The 25,211-nt window shown below is 40.3% G+C and overlaps 1 protein-coding gene across 2 annotated transcripts in view; it reads right to left on the bottom strand.

Moving 5' to 3' along the window:
* DOK5 (docking protein 5) overlaps positions 1-25,211 on the bottom strand; it is a gene marked incomplete at both ends in the record, with an annotated part of 140,595 nt that overhangs the window by 60,172 nt on the left and 55,212 nt on the right. For both annotated transcript variants that reach the window (XM_082857040.1, XM_082857041.1), the window contains one exon: positions 4,136-4,243. In XM_082857040.1, the coding sequence (XP_082713166.1) occupies positions 4,136-4,243 (108 nt within the window). The remainder of the gene's footprint in view (positions 1-4,135; positions 4,244-25,211) is intronic.

The following is a 25,211-nucleotide window of genomic DNA, read 5'->3' as shown; positions in this document are numbered from 1 at the left end:
GAAAAAGGAAAAAAGAGAGAGAAAGAAAAGAAAAAAAGGGAAAAGAGAAAGTAGGTTTACCGAGCCCAGGGTCAGCATACTTCCCACCACACTAACTGCCTTCGTCTCAAAAACAACAGACAATCGTCTGTCCACTTAGATTTCTTCCCAGTTGTTATTCACCTCAAAAAAGTAAAAGTGGGCACAGAAATTCTCAACCCTCCTTCTGCTTGGTGTAAGCAACTTTGATTTGCTGAGTGAAAACAATAAACTTGTGTTTCACAAGAAGGGCAGGAAGTCGCTGGAATCCTTTGTCTCAAACTTAGACAGTGATGTATGTCAATTATCTCTCAATAAAACTGGAAAGAAATCAATGAAAAATAAAGTCACTGGAGTCTTAATATCGTTGCAATTACAGTTAATCAAATTCACAGCCGTCCCTGACAGCTGTGGGTGCTTGAGGGGTGCTTCGCAGAAGACATGAAAAATGAATGGTTCTGTATGTGCATTATTCATATATTTATTTTCCAATTTTTTATGAGAGCACCTTTAGCTCCCTTGTCAGTGAGGAAAGCACCAAGTTTTAAAATTCTGCAGACAATTTCTTGCTTTAAAAACTTCTACAACGAATCACATACATAAAGCTGGCATTTTTTCCATAATAATATCTTTAAAAGTGAAACAAAAGAAGCTCTATATTCCCATAAATGCTACAGATGTCCTACAGGAGAGATATGGGTGTATATGCCACATCATCTATGTGTTGATCAAACAGCATAATATACAGTTCTTCAATTCTTTTGGAAATTGCTTTATTTGTGTTCAAATGAACTCTGAAATCTGTTCACGGTGTGCTACTTATCACCCTACTATTATCAAGATTCATAAATTACACAGAATTTAGATAAAAAATGCACATCTCAGAGTTACTCCAGCTTTTTATATATCCCCGAGAGATTAATACTAAACGTATGAAGCCTGAAAGAGTAAGGACGATGAATTGGCTACAGGAACTCATCAAGGGCTTGGAGGCTTAGCGTAGATAATTCTTCCATTCTAATGCTTTGAGCTTTGGTTAATGACTATTATAGATGAAAGAGAATGTGGCTTATCACATTCCCCAAAGATCTGCATATTAAATTCCAAAGCCAGCAGGTAGAAGTCTGGGAAATAGGGCAAGTTTGTCCTCAATCTCCCCTTACTTGTTTCACATTCAAGGGGAATCTTTTCAATCCACTTTGGTTTTACATTTGAGTCTGTCCTCATAAAACTTCCCAATCCTGGCTTTCTGTGCTCCCATTCCCACACACCCCATTTCCTCCAAATCAAAATTCCTTTTCCTGGTTTCAGATTTCTCAAGATTTTCTGATAAGCTAAATAAAAGTGTGACACAAAGATATCTACATGTATTCCATGTCCTCTGTCGATTATATCCATAGCTTTTCAATCAATAGTTTAAAAAGTGTCTGCTATGTGTTAGGCCCTGATAAAGAGTAGAAGCAGACTTACGCCCCCACCAAAAAAATCTCTGCCCTTGTGGAGCTTATTTTTGGTGGTATTGTAGTAAAGACAATAAGAAACAATCGAGTAGATATGTATGTAGTGATAAGTGCTAAAGAGAAAAACAAAGGGAGATGGAGAGGGAGGGTGTCCAAGGATTCCATTTTAAATAATGGGGGCAGGCAATGGCCTCACGTAGAGGAGGCATTTGAACAATGACCCGAACAAAGTAAGGACGTGAGCTTTGAGGATATTTGCTGGGAGAGCCAAAGCAAAGGGAAGAGGAAGTTCGAAAGTAGGAATGTGCTTGGCCTGTTCTGCGGAGAGTGAGGAGCCCAGGGCACCTGTCGCAGAATAAAGTTGGATTGGGGAAACTGTGCAGCTGAAGTTAAACAGGCGACAGGCAGTCACATGAGTGATGTGTAGGCCATTTTAAGGACTTGGCTGAAGGTTCTGAGCTAGAGTTTCAGGATGTGATATAAGTGTTTGGAATAGACTTCAGAGGGCTGGGAATTAGGCAGCCTGGTGGCTTCGACCACAGCAGTAGCAACAGAGGTTGTAAGAAACATTCAGAGTCTCTCTGCAGATTGAACACAGAGCCAACACCATCCGCTGATGGACTGGATTTGGGGAGTTCCTATAAAATACTCCTCACCTGTCCTCTTTTTTCTCTTAGGAATATATAGGTCTGTAAGCAAAATACAGCCTATTTCTTCTTCTGCATTCAGAAAGGTTGGTATAGGGGATTGTGAAGAATCAGATTATTTCTGGAAATATATGCAACTCTACCAAAACAAGGAAGCACTGATCGACATCAGTGGCCACACACAGTGAGCAAAGAGAACGAGTCTGACGGTACCCTAGTCCATTCAGGCTGCTGTAACAAGTCACCACAGGCTGGGTGGCTGAAAAACAACAGAAATTTATTTGTCCGTGTTCTGGAGTCCGGGAAGACCAAGGCAGAGGCACCCGCAGATTCAGTGTCTGGTGAGGACTTGCTTCCTGGTTCATAGATTCTGTGTCCTCAGCTGGCGGAAGGGAGGAGGGAGCTCTCCCGGGTCTCTTTGATAAAAGCACTAATTTCATTCGCGAGGGCTCCACTCTCATGACCAAATCACCTCCCAAAGGTCCCACCTCCACATACCATCACGACTGGGGATTAGGTTTCAACACAGGAACTTGGGTGGTTGGGACACAAGCACACAACCCAGAGCAAATGGAGACTGTAAAGTTATAGACTGGCTGGGATTCTCAAGAGAAGAACTGATGTATAACCACAAGTTCTGGCTGCCTAGGGGTGAAGCCTTTGGATGACCTTGTTAATTATAGGGTGAAGGCAATGAAGAATGAATGATTTTCAACCACAGCGGAAAGTCTAGTCACCAGGATGTGATGGACCTGAGAGGTGGAGGAGAGGAATCAGTGCCAGGTAAGGGAAGGAGAAAGGAAGCAACTCTGTCCTTGTCCTAGAGATAAACCAAACACCCCTGTGGGCATCCTGAGCTCCGTTTTAAGGCAAGACCTCTCAAATTAAAATGAAGCACGTCATTCCTATATCATTGTTTGCCATCTTGTTACAAGAACAGACACTGTGTATGCACGGGATAAATGGGACATATTACATCTGGTGCAAATGACTGGACATCAATAGTTTCAGGTGTTATAGAAATGGAGAGACTGGCTCAAGATTATTTTCAAGGGTTCAAAGTTATGCTCTCCCTGGCTTCCTGGATCACCGCTCCTAAATAATAGATTCGCAACAACTCCTTCCTGAGGACAAAAAAATTTTATTTGAATAGTGGTAATATCTGGCATATGGAGGATAAACAGTAGAGGAAATCTAGACTCATACAGAAGTGTACTTGGGTTCTCCTTTGGAGAGAAGGAAGGCTGGAAATGGGGCTGACCTTGGAAGGTAGAACTTCGCTATGAAATAGTGGGGAAATGAAGCACATGGAAGATGCTACTCTTGACTCCCTTTCCTACTTATCTCAAAAGTCTTGCTCTGTGCTTTTCCTTCCCTTATGTCTATATAGATGCACCTTTAAAGCATAGCATACACTTTATGTCTCTAAGCTGAGAAGGAATACAGCTTGTTCTACTGCTTTTCATTATTGTATAAACCAAGGTGTCAACACAGGCCCTTAGTGAGATGTTGGAAAGTCACCACTTTTGGAGAATTTGCACAAAAGGGAAGGTTATTCACTTGCCCTCACCTGGCTAAACTTCTGTGCTACTGGATCCACCTCTTCCAGCTTCTTCCCCTCCCTCCTCACCCCACATTCCAAGCACTGACTGAGGATCTATTCTGTATCAGGCACTGTGATAGACATAATGAGATCCAATCCCGACCCTCCAGGGGCTTCAATGTTGGGAGAAGGGCCTACCACGCAATTGAAAATTTACAAAACATGGTGATTTCTACAGTAGAGATTGGAAAAACAACAACAAATAGTAGGACACCAGAAGAGGGACTTCACATCAGTCAGTTATTTTAAACAATGAGCAAGTAGATATTATTTTAGAGATGTTTTGTCCTTGGAAAAAGTATCATTTGTACCTTTGTTAAAAAAACAAGACAAGTTTTCAGACTCAATGAACTTGAGTTCCTTAGTTATGAACAGATTTCTGGAAAACTACAACAATCGAGTCTTACCTTATGATAACACCTAAAATATGCAGCACGTTCATCGGAAAATTTCTCCAGTCTTTTTGGACCTTTGCTTGAAGCTTTCTTGAATACTAACCAACATCGTTGATAAATCTGCAAGGAAATACAAAGACAGCACTCAGCATCACTACTGACTCAGATATTACTGGCATTTACATTTAGATATTTTCTTTTTTGATGTTTTCACCTGTAAAATATTCATAAGCCATAAATGTGATGTTGCTTTGGGAAAATAAAATTTTAAAACCCCAAGCTGTTTCCACAATGGGTGTATTATGTCGTTCAGAAAATCACTGGAATCAAAAGAAAATAAGTATTTGGAGGCAAATTTCTTCATACTTTGACAATAACACCAGTAGACGAAACACTGCAGAAAAACTCCCAGAAATAAAAATCCCAAATCAGCGCAAATAATATAAGCATTTACGGCACACACTCTAATTTCAAAGGCCATTATATATGGAAATCATAGGCCTGATATATGCCAAAGACTTTAAGTCCTAGAAAGAGATAGTCCCTATGTGTCATGTGACATTCCTCATAACTGACGGTCAAGAGTTGGGCCAGACACTAGACTAGCTAATAAATGCTGAAGAACACCAACCAGATTCTCCCTCAGAAAATTCAACCCAGAGACTCAAAGATTATTGCCAGGCTAGGGTGCAGTCCAAGTTAATACTGTAAAAAGTTAATACTGTAAATTAAAGGAAAGAGAATTTCTGTTATTTCTTAAATATCCAAAGATATCAGTAAAATCATTAAAATCAATTCTATTGGCTTTCATCTTGCATAGTCACTGAACTTACCAAGGGTCATAAAAACATGGACAAAAGTGGAAAAGCAATGGAGGGAGGGTAGCCTTTTAAACAAACGGTGCTCAAATAACCGAATATCCATAGGGAATAAACAAACTCCTTAACCCAAAACATTCATACAAAACTTAACTGAGGAGGGAGGGAGACGCAAGAGGGAAGAGATATGGGAACATATGTATATGTATAACTGATTCACTTTGTTATAAAGCAGAAACTAACACACCATTGTAAAGCAATTATACCCCAATAAAGATGTTAAAAAAAATACAGCTATTCGAAAAAATTAAAAAAAAAAACTTAACTGAAAATGGACTTAAATATTTAAAAAACTATTAAAAGTTTAGGGGGAAAAAAGGAGGAAATGTTTGGGATCATGGTCTGAACAAAGAGTTCTTAGACCTCATACCAAAAGCACAACCCATAAAAGAAAACGTTGCCACATTGTACCTCATCAAAACTTAAAACTTTCGCTATGTGAAAAATTCTGCTAAGAGAATGAAAAGACAAGCTACAGACTGGGAAAAAAATATCTGCAAACCACATATCTGACCAAGGATTAGTATCTAGAATATATAGAGTCCTCATATCTCCATAGTAAAGAACCAAACAATCCAATTACAAAATGTAAAAAAGACAGACATTTCACCAAAGAGAATATACAGATGATGAAGAAGCACATGAGAAAATGTTCAACATCATTAAGGCTTCATGGAAATGTAAATTAAAACCACAGTGAAATATCAGTACACACCTATCAGATTGGCTGAAATAAAAAATAATAATGATGCCACCAAATGTTGACAAGGATGCTGAGAAACTGGATCACATGTTATAACACATTGCCGGTGGGAATGTGAAATGGTGCAGCTCTGAAACACAGTACGGCAGTTTCTTAAAAAACTAAGCAAGCAACATAGGACTTACAGTTGCACTCTTAGGACTCTATGCCAGAGAAATGCAAACTTCCCACACACAAAAAAATGTAAACATGAATGTTCATAAGCAGCTGGATTTGTAACAGCGCAAAACTGGAAACAACCCATCTGTTCTGCAATGGGTAAATTGTTAAACAATTTGGGGAACATCCATGTCATAGAATACCACTCAGCTATAAAAACAATATGAATGCGTCTTCAGAGAATGATGCTGGGTGGGGGGAAAAAAGCCAAACCCAAAAGGTTACATACTGTATGAATGCATTAATAGCATTCTTGAAATGACAAAATTATAGAAATGGAAATTAGATTAGTGGTTATCAGGGGTTAGGGGTGTGTGAGAAGGGAGCAGAATGGAAGAGGGGCTGTCTATACAGGTAACATGAGGGATCCTGGCAGTGATGAAACTGTCCTGTATCTTGACTCTATGAATGTCATTATCTTGGTTATAATATTGCATTGTTGTTTCAAAGATGTTACCACTAGGGAAACTGGATAAATGGTATAGGATCTTCGTGTAATAGGTCTTACAACCAAATGTGAGTCTACAATTATCTTAAAGCAAAACGCTTATACATTTTTAACAAAAAATGTAAAAGATCTTAAAAATTACAGCCTCATCTAATAACAGTTACCTAATTCTTTTGCTACCAGACCGAAGTCTAATTAACCACCAGACTACATAACTTTAGAAAGCCAAGTGGCAAGAGCCATTGGTAAGAATTCAAACCCAAAATCCTTTTCAGGGTGGAGAGTCAGCCATGCAAATTAACATTTCAGGGCTATGGTTGGCAAATAGAAGACTTACCAACATCTCGCTGATGTCTGAATAACAGATGAGATCACCAGCTCCCTTAAAACCTAACCACCAGAGAAAGGACTGTAATTACATCGGGAAAGACTGTCACCCTGATTGTTCACATAAAGGATGTGGAAATTAGGTCTCTCACTGTCGTTCTATTATTGGCAAACCCTTTCTTCTGGACATGGCCCTGAAAATGTGTTAAAGACAGCACGCTAAGGTATGCAAGAAATATGCCTACTATGGGGAAAAAAATATTTTCACCAAAGGGGATATTTTATATTTCCTAAGTATGCCTCAACTTTTAGACCCAATCTTGAATGACAGTATTTCTACTTAAAAAAAAAAAAAAAAACTTATTCATTTTCTTCATTTCTTCTGTCTGAAGTCTATCGAACACAAGCTAAAGATTCCTCAGTTTCAGCAGGCCTAGTGATGTCCATCTTTGATTCATCCATATTACACTTAGGGGATTTTTGTTTTTCTTTTGTTCTATTAAGTATCAATAGTAAGAGCAAAAGTGCAATGTTATAATCAAATAACTGCAAGAGTACTATTGTATAAATTCACATGCAATATTGCTTACAACTATTGGCTGGAAAGTCACCCCGGAACAGATTAAAACATGTTGGTTCATCAGGAGATAAGGAAAACCCCAAACCTTGGTTTATGAAAAGGGGGTTCAGTGATTCCCCGTGTTGGCCCAGCCTCACTCAAGACAATTGTTAATTATGCAGATTCCTAGAGATTAGCCAAGGTTGACTGCATCAAAACCTCTTGGGGTAGGGCCAGATTGGCTCTGTACCTTATTCCCCAGGGATTTTGTTTGTAATATGCAAACCAATGCCATGAATATTCATAAAGACTTTCAGACAACCCAGTGCTTCCCACGTGGGACTGACAACAAACAGCCCTCCAACAAATGCTCCATCCAGGACGAGGGCCTCTGGGCTGTGTGGTTTCCAACAAGCGATGTGCAGTCGCTTTAGACGCGGAGCAGCGTGAGATGCTGTCCTGAGACACGGTGAAGGTGAAAGTGAAATCTGCTGAACTACAGTATATTCCCCATTTCACCTGCCCTACACTCTCGGTCCCAAGAACAGAAGAGCCACCAAGTATCAGAGAATTAAACACTTGTCCTCAATATTTCAAAACTGGTTGGAGGAGATGAAACAGGAGGACTCACTGAACATGGGAACATGCGGAGACAAGTTGGAGTAACACTGACATGGTTAAAAGGGCCACAATTGGAGAATAATCTCATTTGCATAATAGCATAGGGCATTTTTTTCTTAAATTAATTCATTCAACCATCTCCTTCATATTTCATATAACACATCCACTGACCATCTATAGTATTTTTGAGCTAACATTTTTCTTTCAATTGACTTGTTTTTAACTAAAAAATGTTTATCCCAACCATGAGAGCAAAGTGCAGTTTCAAACTGGACATGAGGAGTAGGGAATCCTAATGATAACTATACTCTTAGAGAATCTAATGATGGAATAATTTTCATGTTGAAATATCTCACCTTCTCTGCAGCAGGGTTCCGCATTCTCGGCACAGCTGGCATTTTAGACAAGGTAATTTGGGGTAGTGGGAAGGGCAGGGCTGCTCCTCCAACTGGATGCCAGCAGCACACCCGTCCTACCCTGCTGACAGCTGGAACTGTCTCCAGACATTGCCAAATGTTCCCTGGGGGGCAAAGTCAGAACCACTGCTACAGGTGAGTGCACGCTGAGCCACGACTGCAGAGTTGAAGAATATGAGGTTATGGGAATATCTTCAAAGTCCTGGCTTTGGACAAGTCAATCCACACAAGCCACTGTCAAAGCTAAAACAGACAAGCACATCACACAGTTCTGACAACCTGAGTGGATGTACATGAGATTTTAGCAGTTACATAAAAATCTCCTTCAGTGTGTATTTTCTTGGTGGTGGTGGTAGTTTTACTACACCTAATTTTCAGCCTTAAATTGTCATCAAACCATATATGATTTCTGTTATTTTTTCCATTGTCTTCCCTTTCTTTAAAACTTGAAATCCTTAATAACTAATTAGCTCTGGTTTCAAATCTCTGATATTTCTACTAGCTACTTTTCCTAACAAAGTCTAGTCTGGTAAATTCACCAAGGTTTCCAGGGCCAAGGAAGAGCTGAAACAATTTAGAATTTGCTTGGAGTTTCTAATTTCATTAGCAGTCCATCACAATGTCTTGAACAACACAGTCACAAACTAAACATCTATAGGACGTATCTTTTTTTTTTTTTTTTTCTTTTTTGGCCATGCCACATGGCTTGTGGGATCTCAGTTCCCTGAGCAGGAAACTCCCTATAGGATGCATCTTATGAAGATAACAGAAAGCAAATTTTGGTCACAAAATTTCTGTTAAAAGGAAAATTATATACTGCCTTTACATAAGCTCAAGAAAAGCAGAAAGCTTAAGTAAGATGTGACCATTTAGGACTTCACAGTCTAGTGCAAGTATCAGCAAACTTTTTTCTGTAAAGGGCCAGACAGTAAATATTTTAGCCTTTGAGGGTCACAGGCCCTTGTTGCAACTACTGAATTCTGCAGTGGTAGCATGAAAGCAGCCATAGGAGGATATATGTAAATGAAAGGTGCAGTTATCTTCCAATAAAACTTTATTTAAAAAAACAGACAGTGGGCCAGATGTCATTCACAGACTGCAGTTTGCCAACCTCTGGTCTTTGGTAGTATTTCTCAACTGTTTAAGCTCAGGTCAGCTTTTGATGAACATAAAAATCTGATTGACATGTCCCTCTTCAGGGAAAGAGGGGAGGAAATATCTCCCAGGTGAGGATCCCTATATATCCCATATCTCCCCACAAGCCAAATTTAACTTCAACTTCTATTAAAATGTTGACTTGATGCCTTTCAATGCCCTCCACCACATACTCCACACGTTTCTGGTCTCGACGTCTGCTGCTGGGACCCACTGCTCTACAATGGATGCAGATGCTGTCCTAAAGAGGCCTTTTACAGGCAGGGACATTAGCATCTCAGCTCTACCTTTTTATAGTTACCGTATTCTACGCAGGGAAAGTGCTCTTTGGGGAGAAAAGGTAAGTTAGGACTGTTTTCCAATTTGCCAGCATCCGCTTCCCGTACGCAGATTGATTTTTCTCTTCTCAGGGCATTCTCTCCAATTCTAAAGATATATCCTCAGTCTTCTAATGCTAAATTAGCCTCATTTCTCACACTCTAATGCTGTTTTTATTTATTCTCCAAAACAAATCAAATATTCTTCTTATCCAGGGTGTTAGTAACAACACCTAGCATTGGTCGAACCCTTTGTGCATGGCAGAGTGCTAATCCCTCCTTGTGCATTATCTCAACTAACCCTACCAACAGCCCTATAAAACAGATGCTGTTATTATTCCCATTTTACAACGAGGAAATAAGGCCTTAGTGAGGTTACTCACTGAGTACTACTCAAGGGCATGAAACTGGTAAAAACAAGCCAGCATTCCAACCTTGGTTTGCTTGATTCTGAAGAACAAGCTCTTAACCATTCCTCCAGGATTTTCCCAGAAAAGTTGATCTCCTAGAGATGCATAAACTTATGCTGAGGGTCGAGCTGTCTGTAAGAAGTTGATTTTCATGCTTATCATAATCTAAAAAGAGACATTTAGCTGTAACCATATGCTCTTTCATCTGGACGACGACTTTATCGTCTAGCTATTTTGGTGTGACATTTGCATTTGTGATTTTAAGTTCCCTGGCACCAAGTGTTCACCAAGAGTGATAGTTTTTAATGGAGTATTTCTGCAACTGGGGTCTGAAGACCCTATTCCAGGACTGCAAGTTAGCCTAGCAGTTTGTAAGATGTGTTTTCTTTGAAAAAGAATTCCACTCTCTCCCTACTTAAGTAACAAAGTATTCAGTATCCTTGACTGCAGTCCAGAAACTCAAACGTGCCGAGTATTTCTAACTATGTGGTAAGTATCTCATGTTAAGTTCTCAGCTTTTCTTGGCCTTCCTTCCCTCTCTAAACTTTAGTCTCTTGTTATTCATTAGTTACAGCTGCAGTAAACCAATGTCCTGGCTAGCTGGCTCCCTGCTGGTATGTGTAGTCAGTTCCCTATAGAGCTGACCAGTCACTTCTCTAGGAGTGCCCAGCCCTCCACTTTGGCCAACGATGCATGGCCACAGTAAGTAGCTGCCCACCCAGAGTCCTGGGCTCCTCCGTGACTGATAAAACACCACAATCCAAGTTCAACCCAACAGCCATAGAAATTGGTGTTGGATGATGCAATCTGGAAGCAGAGGGATAATCCCCCCTCCATCCTGTCTGCCACTGTCTGCAAATAATCCTTCCACAATATTAGAATTTTGACCGGGATGATCTCTGAGACCAAGATGCTTAAAATTTTCTAGTCTTACGAAGGACTCTGTCATTATGGGATTTCAGAAGGTGACAGATGTAGAGTATAAGAGAAGTAGTTCTTTGGCATCGTGGAATCGTAACAGGTAGGCTGCTACCAACTCCACCTACCAAGATAATGAGCTGGTTCAGAATTATGTATTTTATGAGGGGAAAAAATCTTTTCATTGAGTAAACAACATGACTCTATGCCTATCATTTATATATACCTTTCATTTATAAGGAAAGAAATGCTAATTTGGAGAAGGTTTTGCACAGTGGGTAGCAAGGTTCATTTTAAATTCACTGCAAAGAAAAACACCTGTAAAAATGAGATAATTAATCATAAAATAAAATTTGTACAAAGAGGATTAAAAATACTTCAAAAGCATCCACAGGCAATAAATTACCAATCCTTTGCTGACGGTGAAGTAAAGTAGCACAACCTTTCTAGACGGTAAATCATGCCTACCCTTTGACCTGGAAATACCATTTCTAGAACTTTCCCCTGAGGAAATCATTGAGGAAATATGCAAACATATGGGAATAGGGTTCTTTGGCATAAAAACTGAAAGCGCTCTAAATGTTCCAGGGGACTAGCTTAATTAATTATGGCATCTCTGTAAACTAGAAACTTCCATCATTAAAAATGATGTTGTAAAATAATATTTATACCATAGAAAATGCTATTAGTAAGTTATTAAGTAAAAAAAAGTAGGTTGTCCCTGCTTTTTAATCTGTTTCTACTCCAGTATATATACTCATTCAGTACATAAGGTCCAGTTGCTCGTCCAAAAGGGCTGAGAGCTATCTATATTTCCACCCTTCCCCACCTCCCCTCACACACACACACGCACGCACGCACGCACACACGTGCACATACACACACAAACACGCACACACGATGACAGGACGAAAATGTCTGCTTCAACGGAAAACTATGCGTTCTCTAGGACACACACATCCAGTATTATCTGCTTCTGATTCTGTGGCAGCTATTCTACAACTGTAAACAGTAGATTACTGATAGAAATGCAAAATAATTCTAGTCCATAAAGATGCAAATTCTGTAGCGGTTCTGTTGATTTCCCTCCCCCACTGTCATGAAGCTAGTTTTGCCTCCTTGGGAACATGCATTTCACTATGCTGGATATATAAACATGTAGGTTCTTTGGATTCCCCTTAGAACTAGTTATTATAATATTCTGTGTTGCTCTCTCATTCAATTAATAAGCTAAGTAGAATCTTCAACACGTGCTCTTTCTACATCTGTATGAGAGTCATGATAAAAACAGTTAACTGTTTTCGAAAAAAAAATTTTAACACAATCCATCGGTCACTGAGTCCTGCGTATTTCACCTTCTGGTTAAACCTGGAATAACTGTTTTTCTGCAGGGACCACCACCCTAATCTAAGCCACCACCTCCTGAGCTTCAGAGTTTCTCTGCTTTCATTCTTGCCACTTTTCAATCCACTTCCTGCAGGACATCTGGGGTGACCTTTAAAACACTCATCTGACCACATCAATCCACTGCTTAAGCATTTCTGTGCCTGTTGCCTTTGGGGTAAAAAACCAAAGTCTTAAAAAGACATTCCAGAACCTGCAAACACTGGCCCCCTCCCTACCTTTTTTGCCTTATTTTGCTGATTTCTTCATTTATATATTCTTCACATGTAACTATATACACATATTTTTAGTAATAATCAAACAAGTAATACAAGGTTATTTGGAAAAATTCTCATGGAATCAGTATCGGCCACCAGCTGTTCTTGCCACACATAGGAAACCCTTCCCTTGTCAGACAAAGCTGACCACTGTAGAGAGCGGACACTGTAGAGAGGGAAACGTGACGGCTCCTTTCCTTCTCTCCCCAATTCCTTTCTGTCCCCCGGATCCACACAGGAGGAAGAGAAGTAAGAAACAGGAGAGCTGCCTGAAGAAGCCATACACAGTTAAATGTCCTTATTTAGCTTCTACTTTTAAGCAGCCTTAGAGAAAAAAACCCAAACTACTCTAAGAAATGCTAGAGAATCTTGACTACTGGGTGAGCATTCTATTCAAACAAAAAACTGGGGAGCTGATATCATTCATTAATTCATTCAACAAATATTTATTGGGTGCCTACCATGTGCCAAGCACTGTTTAGGTACTAAGGACACGGCTATAAACGAAGTGGAGGAATCTGCTGCCTTCCTTACGCTTACAGACAACCGATAAGATGACATGATATATATGCATACATACATGTTCATGTGTCTTATAGTACACAGGTAATATGTCACAATATGTCATATGGTGTTAAGTACCATGAAGGAAAGTAAGCGAAGAGAGTAGATGAGAATTGCTAGTGGTATTTCAATTTTAAATAGGGTAATCAGGGAAGTTCTCAAAGAGAAAGTGACGTCTGAGCAAAGACCTGAAAGAGACAGGAGGTTTGGGGGAAGGGGGTGCTAAGCAGAAGCAGCAGCAAACGGGCCTTGACACAGAAACATGCCTGGCGTGATGAAGCCATCAGAAGTCCAGAGAGTTCAGAGATGGTGGTGGTGGGTAGGCCTTATGGGTCTTATTGTAAAGACTGAATTTTTCTCTGCATGAGATGGGAAGTGAGATGGAGGGTTTTGAATGGAAGTAATATGATCCAATTCACTTTTAAGAACACTGCAGGGAACTAAAGGCAGAATCAGGGAAACTAGTCAGGAGGCTGCTGCTGCTATAAATCACATGGGAGGTGAGGGTGCCTTGGGTCAGGATGGAGGTGGGGAAGGGAACGAGAAGTGGTCTGAATACGGTTATTTTTTTTGTTTTTTGATTTTTTTTGTGGTACGCAGGCCTCTCACTGTTGTGGCCTCTCCCGTTGAGAAGCACAGGCTCCGGATGCGCAGGCTCAGCGGCCATGGCTCACGGGCCCAGCCGCTCCGCGGCATGTGGAATCTTCCCGGACCGGGGCACGAACACGTGTCCCCTGCATCGGCAGGCGGACTCTCAACCACTGCGCCACCAGGGAAGCCCCGGTTATATTTTGAAAGCAGAACCAACAAGACTCACTGATGAGACTGGATATAAGGATGAGAGTAAGGAGAGTCAGGGATAATTCCAAGATTTTTAGCTCAAGCAAGTACTGATAGAAGAATGGGGTTTCCATTAGCTGAGCAAGCCTGGAAGAAGACCAGGATCTGAGGGAGGATATGGAACGTGATGATGGATGTAAGGAGTCTGTCGTGCCTGTTAAACACCTAAGTTTATATAAACATTATCAAACATGATGACTAGTCAGTTATTTGTGTGTGTTATATATACATATATCTATTATAGAGGGTTTTATTGTACTTTTAAAATAAATTAATAACACTATCTTCTCTACAGGCCTGTTGGGAGAATGGAATAAGTTAGTGCATTTAAAGGGTTTATATTGCTGGGGAAGCACTTCATAGAGGTCAGCAGCTCATACCATCCAATCAGGCAGTGCTTTGCCTGCAAACAAGGACAACACCCATATTGGTTCCTTCAGTTACTCATTAATTTTGCGAATATTTACTGAGCATCTACTATGTGCTAGGCCCTGTTCCAAGCACCGAAGAAATGGCAGGGTATAAAGCAGAGTCCACAGAGTTCACTTTCTCATGTGCAGAGACAGATAATTATCTGTCTCCCAGCCCCAAACACAATGCCTAGCATGGGGTCATAATGATTACAGCCTACATTTGCAGGATACCGTCATTTGGTAGTATGCACCCAATAAATATTTCGTGAAGTTAAACAAGAAATGATGTCATCGTGGCTTCCAAAGCAGTCTTTAAGTGATCACCAAACCAAAATCACCAACCCTGAGTTCCAATTTCACAGCCTGGCTCTATACAAGCTGACCCGTGCCTATTTGTCAGACCTCGTCACCCACCACTTCCTGCTTCACTCGTGGCACCCCAGTCTCCAAAATGTTCCATTCTTCTCCGATGAGGGATGAGAGAATGTGCTGGAACTCTCTTCCCCTTGCTGTTCACAGGGCTGCTTCCTTCTCATCCTTCAGATCTTGCGCGAAATTTCTCTATCACTTAGCTATTTTTATGTAACAAATCACCCCAAAGCTTAGTAGCTTAAAAGAACAGCCATCTTTCACTTCTCATGAACTGGACGGTGGATCAGGCAGCTCTCCTGATCTGACCTGGCTCCTGGCTCATTCACAGGTGAGCAGTCAAGGCAGGTGGACTGGAGTTTGCCTGGGGTGACTCAGCTCTGCACTGCACGGTCTTGGATTCTCCAGAAGGTTAGCTGGGGCTTATCATCACAGAGCAAGCAGAAGTCCGAGAAAGCAAGCGGAAAAGTCCTCTATTCCCGAGGGTCCCTTCATCACTGCTGGGTTGAGGGGGGAGCTCTATCTTCTCCTGTGATCCCCACTGACACAGCAGTGGGGCTGGTCTCATTACCACTGGGCATTGGTGAAAATCCTGGCCCTCCACCAGGCCCCCTCTGACCCCGCCAGAGTGGGGAGAGGGAGAGGCGCCTCATTACTGCTGAGTGAGGTGTACAGACCCCCAACGTGGTCTCCACTGACACCACGGTGGAGAGGGCTAACCACCAAAGGGCCAAGATGAAAATCCTGCCTCCCTCCTTGGCCTTCACAGACACCAACTAGGTGGAGTGGAGGACCTTGTTACAGCTGAAGAGGACCAGAGGATGCCACCCCAAAATATGCTACTCTGACGTCAGGATTACTTTGAGCTGAAGACAACTGAGAAACAGCAGAGGCAGGAGGATCTCTCTGCCTTCCCCCTTCTCCCTAAAAGCAAGGCATACATTTTTTTTTCTATGTGACATGGACTTACACGTGTAAAGCGTTTCCCTCTCTTACACCAGGAAGACAAGAGACAGCGCCAAGATGAGTCTGTATACCAAACCACACTAAACAACCCTAATCTACAGTAGAACTTTCCTAGTCACCTTCCCACAATTTACCACCCTTAGATGCTCAAATTCCCTTTCCTTTCTCTAGTCCCTTCTCCACAACTTACAACCCTGTGTCAAAATGGTGTAGAAGATTCTGAGCCTAAAGTATCGCTCTTTGTAGAGGGGAATGCTTTAAACAGCTCGGGTGAAAGGTGAGCGCTCCAGGGCACAGGTGTTACCAGGAGTCGGGCAGAATAAGAAATGGCCAAACTGTTCTGCAAAAGAGTGATTTGGGTTTTTTCTTTCAAATTCTTTACTTTTTTTTTCTTGATACTTTGAGAGAAGGAGAAATGAGAGGGAGAAAAGTAAAAGCAGCAGAAGGGAGAGAAAGAAGTCATGAATCTGGGCACTACTTGGAAAACAACAGGCAGAACACAAATCTGAGTGGGGGCACATAAAGGACTTTTAGGAAGAGGAGTGAAAGAAAAAAAAGAAAGAAAGAAAGAAAGAAAGAAAGAAAAAAAGATTCTGAAGGCAGAGTCAGGATGGCAGTGTGGGAAGATGCAGAGTTAACGTCTCCCCACAACTAGGGCGCCTGCCGGCCACTGGTGGGGGACTCTGATGCCCAAGGAGATGGGAGGAACCCCAGAGTGAACCGGTAGGAAGGAGGGGGACCGAGGGGGGAGGAGAAGTGGAGGCCAGACAGGATCCGTGCCCCTGAGGCCAGAGACATCAGGAGAGGCAGGTGGGAGGGGAGGGAGGAGCAGAGGGCGATAGCCCCGCCCACTTGGGCACAGGGAGCCTGGCCCACCACCCAAACCTCGCCCTTGCTTAGGCCCCGCCCTCCACAGCCCAGGCCTTTTGGCCCCCTCCCTGTTTTTTCTTTTTTCTTTTCCCTCCTCCTCTTTATTACTACTGTGGTACCTGATGTACCTTCCAGTTGCTGATTCATCTATATTTTTATTTTTATATTCTTCCTAACATACCTGTTAGTTTCCCAGTCTAATTTTATTTTTTACTTTGTTATTGTTTGGGGTTTTTTCTGCCACCCCAGGAGGCTTGTAGGATCTTGGTTCATGAGCCCGGGGTCGAGCCAAAGCTCCTGTGGTGGCAGCTCTGAGTCTGAACCACTGGACTAACAGAGAACCTCAGACCCCAGGGAATATTCATCAGAGTGAGGTCTCACGGAGGTCCTCATCTCAGCAGCAAGACCCAGCTCTACCCAACAGCCTACAAACTCCAATGTTGGAAGCCTCAGGCCAAACAACCAGTAAGACAGGAACACAACCCCACTCATTAAAAAAAAAAAAAAAAAATGAGACGGCAAAAAAATATGTCACCAATGAAGGAGCAAGGTAAAAACCTACAAGACCAAATAAATGAAGAGGAAATAGGCAATCTACCTGAAAAAGAATTCAGAGTAATGATAGGAAAGATGATCCAGAATCCTGGAAACAGAATGGAGGCACAGACTGAGAAAATACAAGAAATGTTAACCAAAGATCTAGAAGAACTAAAGAACAAACAGAGATGAACAACACAATAACTGAAATGAAAAATACACTAGAAGGAATCAATAACAGAATAACGGAGGCAGAAGAACGAATAAGTGAGCTGGAAGACGGAATGGTGGAAATAACTGCCAAGGAGCAGAATAAAGAAAAAAGAATGAAAAGAATTGAAGACAATCTCAGAGACCTCTGGGACAATACTAAATGCACCAACATTCAAATTATAGGGGTCCCAGAAAAAGAAAGGGTCTGAGAAAATATTTGAAGAGATTATAGTTGAAAACTTCCCTAACATGGGAAAGGAAACAGTCACCCAAGTCCAGGAAGCACAGAGAGTCCCATACAGGATAAACGCTAGGAAAAACACACCAAGACACATATTTTTGTTTTTGTTTTTTTTAAAGAAGATGTTGGGGGTAGGAGTTTATTAATTAATTTATTTATTTTTGCTGTGTTGCATCTTCGTTTCTGTGGGAGGGCTTTCTCTAGTTGTGGCAAGCGGGGGCCACTCTTCATTGTGGTGCACAGGCCTCTCACTATCACGGCCTCTCTTGTTGCGGAGCACAGGCTCCAGACACGCAGGCTCAGTAGTTGCGGCTCACGGGCCTAGTTGCTCCGCACCATGTGGGATCCTCCCAGACCAGGGCTCGAACACATGTCCCCTGCATTGGCAGGCAGATTCTCAACCACTGCACCACCAGGGAAGCCCCCAAGACACGTATTAATCAAACTAACAAAAATTAAATTCAAAGAAAATATATTAAAAGCAGCAAGGGAAAAACAAAAAATAACATACAAAAGAATCCCCATGAGGTTATCAGCTGATTTTTCAGTGTAAACTCTGCAGGCAGTAAGGGAGTGGCAGGATATACTTAAAGTGATGAAAGAGAAAAACCTACAGCCAAGATCACTCTACCCAGCAAGGGTCTCATTCAGATTCAAAGGAGCAATCAAAAGATTTTCAGACAAGCAAAAACTAAGAGAATTCAGCACCACCAAACCAGCTTTACAACAAATGCTAAAGGAACTTCTCTAGGTGGGAAACACAAGAGGAGAAAAACACCCACAAAAACAAACCCAAAACAATTAAGAAAATGGTAATAGGAACATACATATCAATAATAACCTGGAATGTAAATGAATTAAATGCCCCAACCAAAAGACACAGAGTGGCTGAATGGATACCAAAACAGGACCCATATATATGCTGTCTACAAGAGACCCACTTCAGACCTAGGGACTCAGACAGACTGAAAGTGAAGGGATGGAAAAAGATATTCCATGCAAATGGAAATCAAAAGAAAACTGGAGTAGCAATACTCGTATCAGATAAAATAGACTTTAAAATAAAGACTGTTACAAGAGATAAGGAGGAACACTACATAATGATCAAGGGATCAATCCAAGAGGAAGATATAACAATTTTAAATGTTTATGCACCCAACATAGGAGCACCTCAATACCTAAGGCAAATGCTAACAACCATGAAAGGAGAAGTCGACAGTAAGACAATAATAGTAGGGGACTTTAACACCTCACTTACACCAATGGACAGATCATCCAAACAGAAAATAAATAAGGAAACACAGGCTTTAAATGACACAATAGACCAGATAGATCTCATTGATATTTACAGAATGTTCCACCCAAAAGTGGCAGAATACCCTTTCTTCTCAAGTGCACACGGAACATTCTCCAGGATAGATCACATCTTGGGTCACAAATCAAGCCTCAGAAAATTTAAGAAAATTGAAATTGTATCAAGCATCTTTTCTGACCACAACGTTATGAGACTGGAAATCAATTACAGGAAAAAAACTGTAAAAAACACAAATACATGGAGGCTAAACAGTGCACTACTAAATAACCAAGAGATTACTGAAGAAATCAAAGAAGAAGTAAAAAAATACATAGAAACAAATGACAATGAAAACACGATGATCCAAAACCTATGGGACACAGCAAAAGCAGTTCTAAGAGGGAAGTTTATAGCAATACAATCTCACCTCAAGAAACAAGAAAAATCTCAAATAAACAATCTAACCCTACACTTAAAACAATTAGAGAAACAAGAGCAAAGAAAACCCAAAGACAGTAGAAGGAAAGAAATCATAAAGATCAGAGCAGAAATAAATGAAATAGAAACAAAGAAAACAACAGCAAAGATCAATAAAACTAAAAGCTGGTTCTTTGAGAAGATAAACAAAATTGATAAACCCTTAGCCAGACTCATCAAGAAAAAAAGGGAGATGACGCAAATCAATAAAATTAGAAATGAAAAAGGAGAAATCACAACTGACATTGCAGAAATACAAAGGATTATATGAGAAAACTACAAACAACTATATGCCAATAAAATGGACATCCACAAAGAAATAGACAAATTCTTGGAAAGGTAAAATTTTCCAAGACTGAACCAGGAAGAGTTAGAAAATATAAACAGACCTATCACAAGTAATGAAACTGAAACTGTAATTAAAAATCTTCCAACAAACAAAAGTCCAGGACCAGATGGCTTCACAGGCGAATTCTATCAAACATTTAGAGAAGAGCTAATGCCAATCCTTCTCAAACTCTTCCAAAAAACTGCAGAGGGAGAAACACTCCCAAATTCATTCTACGAAGCCACCATCACCCTGATACCAAAACCAGAAACAGATATCACAAAAAAAGAAAATTATAGACCAATATCACTGATGAACCTAGATTCAAAAATCCTGAACAAAATACTAGCAAACAGAATCCAAAAGCACATTAAAAGGATCATACAACATGATCAAGTGGGATTTATCCCAGGGATGCAAGGATTCTTCAATATACACAAATCAATCAATATGATACACCACATTAACAAATTAAGGAATAAAAACCATATGATCATATCAATAGATGAAGAAAAAGCTTTTGACAAAATTCAACACCGATTTATGATAAAAACTCTCCAGAAAATGGGCATAAAGGGACCCTACCTCAACATAACAAAGGCCATATATGACAAACCCATAGCAAGCATCATACTCAATGGTGAAAAACTGAAAGCATTTCCACTAAGATCAGGAACAAGACAAGGATGTCCACTCTTGCCACTCTTATTCAACATAGTTTTGGAAGTCCTAGCCACAGCAATTAGAGAAGAAAAAGAAACAAAAGGAATACAAATTGGAAAAGAAGAAATAAAACTGTCACTGTTTGCCGGTAACATGATACTATACATAGGAAATCCTAAAGATGCCACCAGAAAACTACTAGAGCTAATCAATGAATTTGGTAAAGTAGCAGGATACAAAATTAATGCACAGAAATCTCTGGCATTCCTATACACCAAAAGTGAAAAATCAGAAAGAGAAATTAAGGAAACATTCCCATTTACCACTGTAACAAAAAGAATAAAATACCTAGGAATAAACCTGCTTAAGGAGGAGAAAGACTTGTACTCAGAAAACACTGCTGAAAGAAATCAAAGATGACATAAACAGATGGAGAAATATACCATGTTCTTGGATTGGAAGAATCAATATTGTGAAAATGACTATAGTACCCAAAGCAATTTACAGATTCAATGTAACCCTATCCAACTACCAATGGCATTCTTCACAGAATTAGAACAAAAAATTTTACAGTTCGTATGGAAACACAAAAGACCCCAAACAGCCAAAGCAATCTTGAGAAAGAAAAACGGAACTGGAGGAATCAGGCTCCCCGACTTCAAACTATACCACAAAGCTACAGTAATCAAGTCAGTATGGTACTGGCACAAAAACAGAAATATAGATCAATGGTACAGGATAGAATGCCCAGAGATAAACCCACACACATATGGGCACCTAATTTACAACAAATGAGGCAAGAACATACAATGCAGAAAAGACAGCCTCTTCAATAAATGGTGCTGGGAAAACTGGACAGCTACATGTAAAAGAATGAAATTAGAACACCACCTAACACTGTACACAAAAATAAACTCCAAATGTATTAAAGACTTAAATGTAAGACCAGACACTATTAAACTCTTAGAGGAAAACATAGGAAAAACACTCTGACATAAACCACAGCAAGATCTTTTTTGACTCACCTCCTAGAGTAACGGAAATAAAAACAAAAGTAAACAAATGGGACTTAATTAAACTTAAAAGCTTTTGCACAGCAAAGGAAACCATAAAAAAGACAAAAAGACAACCCTAAGAATGGGAGAAAATATTTGCAAATGAAACAGCAGACAATGGATTAATCTCCAAAATATACAAACAGCTCATGGAGCTCAATATCAAAAAAACAAACAATCCAGTTAAAAAATGGGCAGAAAACCTAAATAGACATTTCACCAAGGAAGACATACAGATGGCCAAGAGGCACATGAAAAGATGCTCAACATTACTAATTATTAGAGAGAGCAAAACTACAATGAGATATCACCTCACACAGGTCAGAATGGCCATTATCAAAAACCTAGAAACAATAAATGCTGGAGAGGGTATGGTGAAAAGGGAACCCTCCTGCACAGTATGGAGGTCCCTTAAAAAACTAAAAATAGAACTACCACACGACCCAGCAATCCCACTACTGGGCATATACCCTGAGAAAACCATAATTCAAAAAGAGACATGTACCACAATGTTCGCTGTAGCACTATTTACAATAGCTAGGACGTGGAACCAACCTAAATGTCCATCGACAGATGAATGGATAAAGAAGAGGTGGCACATATATACAACAGAATATTACTCAGCCATGAAAAGAAACAAAATTGAGTTACTTGTAGTGAGGTGGTGGACCTAGAGTCTGACATACAGAGTGAAATAAGTCAGAAAGAGAAAAATACCGTATGCTAATGCATATATATATGGAATCTAAAAAAAAAAAAATGGTACTGATGAACCTAGTTTCAGGGCACGAATAAAGAGGTAGACATAGAAAAGGGACTTTAAGGACAAGGGGTGGGAGGGTGAGCTGGGGCAAAGTGAGAGTAGCATCGACATATATACACTACCAAATATAAAATAGTTGGCTGGTGGGAAGCAGCAGCATAGCACAGGGAGATTGGCTCGGTGCTTTGTGATGACCTAGAGGGGTTGGGATAGGGAAGATGGGAGACAGGCTCAAGAGGGAGGGGATATGGGGACATGTGTATGCATACGGCTGTTTCGCTTTGTTGTACAAGAGAAACTAACACATTATTGTGAAGCAATTATACTCCAATAAAGATCTATTTAAGAAAAAAAAAAGATTCTAAGCCTAACCATTTCTTTAGATTTTCACTTTTTTTCTGTTAGTCCCCATAGATATGAAGCTATCAATGACATTTGTATGCCTTTTGTCAGTTTAATTCACAATGGCAAGTTACCGCACCTAAGAGGGTAGAGGAGAATATTTGACTCACGGAGGCTCACAAGGATGGAAGTCTAGACTCCTTACTCAGCTTCTGCTGGCATGAAGAGGGGCGGGAGCACAGTCTATTCTGTGATGTTTGGCTGATATTAGAACAGATGTTTTCTAAAAGTTTTCTGTGTTGCTCGGCTGCCTCATTTCCTGGTTCTTTGACCAGAAAATGGGTGTTTGTTGGGGCTTTTTCTCTCTGTACCTGCTGGCATTTCTCGTTTGCTGGCTTTTAGCTCCAACTTTGGGATATACGAGGCAAAATGAAAACCCAGGGAAATCACCACTATGTTGCTCCTCAAAAGCTGAGGTCTCTAGCCAGTCTGGGTCTCTCCACCTTTCAGAGTCTTCTTAGTTTGATTTATATATAAAGCCCAGAGTTTGTAGTTGCACTTAGCAAGAACAATAGGGAAAGGTATGTCTATTCACTCATCCCAGAAGCAGCAGGTAAAAGGTTTTTATAGGCTTTGTGTAAAATGCTTTTATAAGCCTCTGCTTGTGGCAAGTTTGCTAACAGTTCATCTCACATGTGTTTCATCTCACAAGCCCAGAGTCAGGGCAAATAGAGACAATCAGAATAAAGGTCATGGAATTAACTGAGGCCATCAATGTACTCACATGCTATCACGATCTCACCTCCTCAGAAACATCTTCCTTCCTACGAAATCTAAAGTACTCCCCTACCCATCCCCCTTGCAACTTCAAATCAATCTCTGAAATCATCTTGCTCATTGATTTGTCTGCATATTTATGTTTTATCTTCCTCCCTAGAAAGCAAAAAAGCATCCTATTTTATCTTGATCATCCTGAATTCTCAGGACCTAGGAGAGCATAGGTTCTCATTTGTTTTTAATGGCTGAGTGAAAATACTAATGAGCAAACAAAAGCATGGGAAAAGCCACACTCAGGGCTCATGAGCTTCCACTGTTTCATAAATGATGCCCTTGGATATCAAAGTACCTCAGAGTGGACCTGACATTTTCAAAAAAGCCTTAACATCTTTATACAAGAGAGTATTTTTTTTAAAAAAAAACAACTCAAGATATGTAGAGCACACACATTCACATTATATTGACAGACATTCTTTTAAAAGAAACAATTATAAAACCACATTTTTCCTTAAAAAGTGCATTCCACAAAATGCTATTTTCTATACCATGAAGAAAGTCTCCAGGGGCCATTTGTTACATCAGTGTTTTCAAACATCAATGGATTTTGTTCTAAAACCACAGAACCTCAAGATGACTATAATTCCCTACAGACCAAAGCAAATATTTTCCTATAATTAGAAGCAGGCTCTAACCAAACTGGAGAGAGATCTATTTGCCATGACCCCCCCCAAACACAATAAAAATTAAAAATTCCAAATTAGGAGTTTTCATTAGAAATGCTACTTCTGAAGTTGAGCCACTGTAATGATTTCAGAAGGAAACATTTCAGCAAAGCTCGCCCTTCCACATCTCCACATTATTGGGGCACAACACTGAGTAAAAGTCATTCCGTGAGAGGGCTCAGTACAGAAAATTAGAATGTCACTCTCAAAGAAAGGAAGAGAAATGAATTCCATGGTTGAGAAAGCACTCTTAAAAAAAATACACACACATAAGGAACAGATGTCGCCAGAAAGGGGCAGAAGGATGAAAAATAATAGCCCTGTAAAAAATTCTAAGCCGGGAAATTCAAGAGAAGGAAACCTGGGTGGCCACGGAAGAAACAGTTTCAGATTTTCATGGGTAATTTACAACAAAGAAGCATGTTTTCAGAAATTATTCTTGTTGTGAAGAGATTGACAGGACCTGGAAGATTGTTGGTTGGTTGTTTTGTTTTGAGGGGTTTTCTTTTCTTCTTTTTTTTTTTTTTTTGGCTCAGTTTGGTTTAAGGATGAGTGGTATTAAACATCATCAACACATTAACTATTTATAACATATCATCACCATCACCACCCTTCACTAAGTGCTGACTTCACCACAGGGACCTGAGTGAGTATTCCACAAGCTTTTTCTCATTTGAGTGCCACCCATGCCGGGGTGAGCTAGGACCTATTAACGTCCCCTTTACACAGATGAAAAAACTAAGGCCCAGAGACTTCAGCAATGTGACTGCGGTCACACTAATATATTACATGTCACACTGATATATTAGCTAATATATTACTGAGTCAACACTTGAACAGCACCTAAACACTTCATCAGGTCTGTCTGATCTACATGACCTACATTCTGATCTCAACTCCCCCATGTCTGAACAGAAGCAAATCTTCAGGACCAGCCATTTTATAATCATTGGTGGTCCAGCCACACTAGCTATTTTCTTTTCGAATTCATTCTTCAGTGATTGAATTTACTCCTGACGGTC

Source organism: Leucopleurus acutus (genome assembly GCF_964270905.1).
Source record: "Leucopleurus acutus genome assembly, chromosome: 16".
NCBI classification, from domain to species: Eukaryota; Metazoa; Chordata; class Mammalia; order Artiodactyla; family Delphinidae; genus Leucopleurus; species Leucopleurus acutus.
The sequence above is the reverse complement of the archived record's forward strand: the minus strand, read 5'-3'. Positions and strand labels throughout refer to the sequence as shown.